This window comes from Gossypium raimondii, chromosome 10 (genome assembly GCF_025698545.1).
Source record: "Gossypium raimondii isolate GPD5lz chromosome 10, ASM2569854v1, whole genome shotgun sequence".
Classification (NCBI taxonomy): Eukaryota; Viridiplantae; Streptophyta; class Magnoliopsida; order Malvales; family Malvaceae; genus Gossypium; species Gossypium raimondii.
This window is the reverse complement of record NC_068574.1, coordinates 53712400-53719385: the sequence shown is the minus strand read 5'-3', so window position 1 is coordinate 53719385 and position 6986 is coordinate 53712400. Positions and strand designations below refer to the sequence as shown.

Below are 6986 nucleotides of genomic sequence, written 5' to 3'. Positions count from 1 at the left end.
GTAGCACTATTTTTTTGTGTGTCACCAATTAATGTGGAAATAAAACTTACAAAATAAATCTTTATATAGATCCAAATTCTCATTTCCCTTGTTTTTTAAAGCAATATGGAATGTGAGATATGTGTATATATAGACTCATGAATAGGTTTGCAGCTTGTTCCTAGACAATGTGGGATTCCTTCATCTTTTAACTAACAACATAAAATTAAAGGCTACACTATATTTTATATTTTTTTTACTTATAGAGTTTAAATTTTTTTTTTTACAAAAGTTAACATTTGTTACATTATAAATAAAATTTTTAACTCTATAAGTAAAAAATTTATAAAATATAAAATGAGTATGGTAAAATAATAAACAAATAAATATTTAAAAATTACTAATAGTTGAGTGATCATTTTGTAAGTTTTATAATTCAATAACAAAAAATCATTGTTAAGTGGCTACTAATGTAATTTAATCTAGATATAAAAATATGAAAAATAATTAATATATTTTATGTATATTATATATTTCTATAAAAAACTTATTTAACATAATTATATGCTATGTTTAAATATATTATCTATCTAGTCAAAATACATTTGAAATAAATTTATCCGCATTTATTAGGTGATGAAAATAAAATTAAAATTAGAATTAAAAATTAATGAGTATAGTAAAATATTTAAAAATATTTAAAAAAGAGATATCAATTTTTAAAATTACAAAAAATACTATTTGAGTACCAAATACTCACCATTTATTTATTAATCAAACATTCATAACATAACATAAAATAAATAATAAAAAATTAAAAGTATAACTTTTAAATTGAAATAATAAAAATTATTTTAAAAATTAGAATTGCATGGATATTAATTTCAAACATTTAAAATGGAATAGAAAATTAGTGCATGTACAAGTTTCATATGTGCAATTTGTTCTTTTTTTTAAATAGTCTTTTCAGTATATGCTAACAATTCTAAAATGCAACAATGTTAAATATCTAAAAGATAATTTAATAATATGAGAAAATGTTAACAAAATATATAAAAAATAGAAATTATTTTGTAAAAATTATAAAATATAGTGTAGTATTTAATATTATATTATTAGTTAAAAGAGAAAGAAATATCACATTGTTTGAACAAGTTGCAAACATATTTTTATGGCTCTATATATACAGATATCTCATATTTCATATTACTTAAGAAAACAAGAGAAAAAAGCTTTAAATTTATATAAAGAATTATTTTGTAAATATATTAATTAGTGAGAGCTTAAAATAAAAAAAATTGATGTTGTAACTTTAGATATTTATAAAGGCGACAGTGTGCTTTTTTAAATTAAAAATTAAATTACTATTTTTTAGTAGAAATGCAAGATGCCTTTAAGAACATATATATATATATATATATAAAAATATATTATAACTATTAGAGGATATGATAAGGAAATGTCAGTACTTCACTGAAATTTGTTTTCGTGAAATTAAAAAGACAAGGCTAGGAAAGCAATCTCTAAGCAAACGAACTGAGAAACAGCTTTTCGTCTTCCCCGCCGATCTCTCCAAATTCTATTTTCAAATCGAAGTCAACAATCAATTTTAAAGCCCTTTCTCCTCTTTTTCCCAAGGAAAGGAGATGAAGCGAGTCTTCGGCGTTAAGAAAGACAAGGAACCGCCGCCTTCGATTCAAGATGCCTCCGATAGGGTTTCTCTCTTTCTCACTTTACTTTTCGCTCTGACTTCTTTAACATTTTCGTTTGATCTGTTGATTTCTTTGTATTAGGGTTTTTCTGGTTCATTATTCTGTTTGATTTCAAAGTTTTGCCTATTTTGTGAAATAATATGGATGGAATGGAGTTTTCGTGATCAGATAAATAAAAGAGGGGACAATGTGGAGGAGAAGTTGAAGAAACTGGATGCTGAGCTTAGTAGGTACAAGGAACAGATAAAGAAGACAAGGCCTGGCCCTGCTCAAGAGGCCATTAAAGCTCGAGCCATGAGGGTTCTCAAGCAAAAACGAATGTACTTGCTTCTTTCCTACCAGATTTTTCCTTAATTTTCTCGCAGTTATTACGTACTTCATTTCTGTCTGGTTTCTACATATTTACTACGAAAATTCATGCTTGACGTTATTATATGATGTTGGATGGAGTCATTTAAGCCAGTTACACGTGTCTTTATGGAAACTTTATGTTATATAATTTGCCGTATTCTTTTTGTTTAATCTTTTGCTTGATTGAAATTTGCAGCTTAGGTTGTATTTTTTTTTTTCATTTTTTGGTATTAAATATTTGGTTATTTGGTCAACTAACAACTGGTTTAGTGGAGAATGAGTCCTTATTGATATCAGGTCCCAAGTTCAAACTTGGACAATTCTTTCCTCTTATCCATTGATCAGAAAAAAAATTGGCTATTTGATTCTCATTTTTCGTGGTACCGTTAAGGGGGATATTTGTTTTATTATACCTAGTTTCATTTTTACATACTAATTCTTTAGTTTGAAAACTTACAATAAATACTGATTTCTTGCGGTTGAAAACTTACAAAGTGAGTTGTGTGTCTATTTCATTATATCTGATACTAATCGGTTTTGATAGGTATGAAGGGCAACGTGATATGCTTTACAGTCAGACGTTCAACCTCGATCAAGTTGCTTTTGCTTCTGAGGGTCTTAAAGATGCTCAACAAACAGTATGTGGTAGCCTTCAATTTCTTTGTTATAAATTCCATTCTGTATATCTGAATGTGGACTTGCTGTAAGTGATAAACTAGTATATATATTTTCTAATATAATATTGTTATATGCTCTTTCATTGATAACTGCTCCTGTATATGCTTTTCAAGGAGCATAGGCAGTAGTTTGTACGTGATATTAAATGTTTATTCCATGCTTCCATGCTATGGTGGATTTATTGGGGCTGTGGTATATTTACAGTAAAACATTTGTGTTTCTTGGTAGCGCCCAAAGGGGCACAGTTCAGGACAATCCAGTCGGAGCTTTTTCAGTTCCCTTATTGGAATCGGCTGCCTACCTCATGAGAGGTAGGAGATATACCATTTGTTGCTGGGGAGAGGTTTCTTCATTGAATTTGTGCTTAATGATTAATCTATATCATGGTTCATGAATTCTTTCTGCTCATTTTGGCATCATCTAGCCGGAAGGATATGAATTCTTTTAAACATTCTTGCAAAACTGTTTATGACTATGTCACCTTATGAATTTTTAATTATGTTTCTTGTCGGTGCCAGATGTCAGCCCTGAAATCTGCCAACAAGGAGCTGAAAGGAATGATGAAGACTGTTAACATTCAGGACATAGATGTCTGTACTCTCTTTATACACTCTGTCGGTTTCTGCTATAAAGAATTTATTTTCTGGTGACATTTGATTCTTTTTATCTATAGAACTTGCAAGATGAAATGATGGACATGATGGATGTTAGTAATGAGATCCAAGAGACCTTGGGTAGAAGCTATAATGTTCCTGATTACATTGATGAGGAAGAACTCATGGGCGGTAATCTTTGATCTTACCTAGAGTCACAATCATGTCCATTTTATTTAAGTTTTCTCGTTATTTTTGCATGATTTGGGAATAGTATAGTGATTTGGTTTTACTCATAAGACTGGAGTGAGCCAATTATAGAAATTGGCGTTGTTATCCTCATTATTAATACTATTATTTGATTTGCAAATAGTAACTTATACATCCTTGTATAATCAGTAGTGAAATAATAACGTATTCGTTTCCTTACCCTTTAAATTTGTATGCTGATCCATGTTGGATTGCAGAACTTGATGCTCTGGAAGCAGACATGGGAAGTGAAGCTGATGGCATCCCCTCTTATCTTCAACCTGATAAGGAGGAACCGGATGTGGACACTGAGTTCTTGCCTGCAGCACCCACAGGAAATACAACAGCTGCCCAGGTAAACCTGTTACCCTGCAGTTTTAGTATAGGTTTGCAGTGTGCTTATAAATTGGGATGTTTGTGCTGTTGTCCCATTTTTCTTCACTCTCTATGTTATACATGTACATATATTTTATTCAAACCTGTCATTACTTTTCCCACTTTAGGGTTCAATTTAGCTGCCGTTTAACAATATGATAAAAAGTTTGTTTTCAAATGATATTAAGATTTGCTGTGCGTCTGAGCTCATGATCTCTATTGTCAGTCCCCGTGTTTTCTGCAGTTCCACATATGACCATCTTTTTACTTAACTTTGTTTATAGCTGGCTTCTCATGATTTTATAATTTACTGGTAGTTATAATTTGTTTTTATTGCCGCTGGTATCAGGAACTTGAGATTCAATGTTGCATTTATCTTGTTTATCTGTAGTTAATGTAACTTTGATGTTGAGCAGGGTGAGGATGAACATGGTTTGCCTACTGTTCCTCGAGCATCTCTCCGTAGTTAGATGGTTGGACTGCTACAATGTGTTACTGCCTGCAATATAGATCAAGGAGAATGAGGCCTGCCCTTTTAAACATATTGTGCAGAATTAACTTCAATGGGTACTTCAATTGAATTGGCTCAATTATTGCATCCATTTGATGAAGGGTATCTTTGGTTGCCACTATCATACTGTGGGTTTAGGTGTAGTAGGGGGTATGTAGGTTGACATAAGAAATATTCATGGGTCATGTTTTGATTATTAACATTTTATATGTCTGATTGAGAACTAATAGAGTTTGCAAAGTGGAGAAGGGAGTTTGCATTGCATGATTGAGAAGTAAAAGGTTAGGGTTTTCGAACTTGGATTGCCAAGGATGTATCATGTATAAGCAAACATATCTATTCCCCCAATCTTGGTAGGAAGTTCTGCAATGGCATCATAGAGAAGTCTCCGCTGTTGTATCTGCATCGAGTATTTGATAAGTTATATTTTTTATCCAAGGGAGATTAAATTGTTGTGATTTTAGGCCAATTTACCAATAAAAGCTTAATTTTTTATAAATTTACTGAAATGGGCCCGGTATTTTATTATTTACCGGAATGGGCCATTTTTCGACAAATCGTGGCCACGTCAGAGCGCTTTGCTGACGTGGCAACAAATTGCGTCCACGAGGGGGTGATTTGTTGCCATGTCAGCAAAGCGCGCTGATGTGGCTACAATTTTATAAAAAATTATAAAAAAATTAAGCTTTTGTTGATAAATTGGCCAGTACAAATAACAAAAACAATAGCAAAAATAACAACAAAAACAGCACAAAAATAACAGCACCAAAACACTAGGAACAACAAGATAATTTTTATTAAAAAATAATTAATTTATTTGGGTCGGGCCTTAGCCAAAAATTTTTAACCGAGGCTCGATCCGTTTAGAAAACGGGCCTCATTTTTTTATTCAAACACATTTTTCAAATTTTTATTTTTATTCAAATTCTATTATTTTTTGGGCGGACCTTCGACCCAAGCTAGACATCCCAAGCCATGATCAAGTCAATAATCGGAATCGTTCAATTTGTACTTTCTTGTTGATCTTTTTACCTATTGTTTGAATGCTTTTCTTTTTCTTTTTTTCTTTTCCTTAAAAAGAATTCTTTTTTGCTATTAACCATCACCAATAGAAAATTTTTATCATCCGATTTTAATCATTAATGTCATTATAATTAAAATTTATTTCTTGATTTTATTAATTGCTAATTTTGTAATTCTTATTTTTAAATCACTATGAATAATTGTGAAAGAACTTTTGACCCTTTAAAATTTTGACTCTAATTTTTTTAAATTTCTCTCAATTTATTTTTTTAACTTTATCGTCATTCGTCAATATGCTTTAGTCTTCCTTTCCACCTTCTTTCAAAATATCTTATTTAATTATTTGCAATGATTTCTCTTAACACTAAAATTGAGAGGAAATTTGAGAGAGGATTAGTTTGTGAAAAAAAAAGGGTGGGGGTATTTATAGTTTTTTTTGGACCGTTGGGGGGGAGTGCTGACGTGGCAACAAATTGCCCCCTCGTGGACGCGATTTGTTGCCACGTCAGCAAAGCGTGCTGACGTGGCCGCGATTTCCTGGCACGTCCCCTGACATCACGCTGACGTGGGCGCGATTTGCCGAAAAATGTCAATTCCGGTAAATAATAAAATACCGGGCCCATTTCGGTAATTTTTTAAAAAATAGACTTTTTTGGGTAAATTGCCTGTGATTTTATATTTCATTGAGGCCCATGCTCCATAACAATTAAAATTTAGAGTAAATTCACCCAACTATTAGTGTTGTCTTATTTCGGTCATTTGGATTTAAAAATCTATTTTAATCACTAGCGTTATTGAAATTGAATAATTCGGTCATTCTTCCGTGTTAAATCACTAACGAAAGTTTATTATTATTATTGGTATAATAATAAATTTACAAATTTCATTAATTTATTATTGATTCTAAAAGTCAAAAATTAAAATATATATTTTAAAACTTCATTTTTTTATAAAAATTCATAAGATCTTATATGTAAATGAAAATTTGTTTCTAACATGAAATTTATTTTTAAAATAATAATTTATAGAGATTAACTAGAAAAGCTATTACATCTAGGGATTGCTTTATCCGCAGGTAGAATTGAGGCAGAGATGTGTGTTTACCCTCACTTTCTAGCTTGAGAAACAAGACAATGAACTAAAGTGGGTTTGCATGTGACATCCCTAATCAGATATAGCAACCTCAAATTGGAAACCATGTTCTGCCCACTAGTTCCCTGTTTTTGGATGTTAGTTAGGCCAGAATTTTAAATGACTTTGACCCCTGATTTAAACTATTAAAAGAATAAATTAAATTATAATAGTTGTTATAGAACTACATGGGATGTTGTAATAATAAATATGAGAAGGGTTGATTATTTTTTCTTTTAAAACCTATAAATATGAAAATTGAAACACCTCATAGAGTTGAGATGTCATCTATATAATTGTTGGGCTAAGAGAGTTGAAAACAGATTTATTTTTATTAAGAAAAGTTATGGGATAAAACTTAATGAAAGAAAATGAGTATATAAT

General features: G+C 30.8%; 1 protein-coding gene across 1 annotated transcript; it reads left to right on the top strand.

The window, feature by feature from the left end:
* The first annotated feature begins 1417 nt into the window (after positions 1 to 1417).
* Positions 1418 to 4849, top strand: LOC105777663 (vacuolar protein sorting-associated protein 60.1). Its single transcript, XM_012601027.2, has 7 exons — positions 1418 to 1694; positions 1860 to 2011; positions 2587 to 2680; positions 3239 to 3310; positions 3394 to 3505; positions 3781 to 3917; positions 4354 to 4849. The coding sequence occupies exons 1-7, from the start codon at positions 1626 to 1628 to the stop codon at positions 4405 to 4407; spliced, it is 690 nt and encodes a 229-aa protein (XP_012456481.1). The 5' UTR covers positions 1418 to 1625; the 3' UTR covers positions 4408 to 4849.
* The last annotated feature ends 2137 nt before the right edge of the window (positions 4850 to 6986 follow it).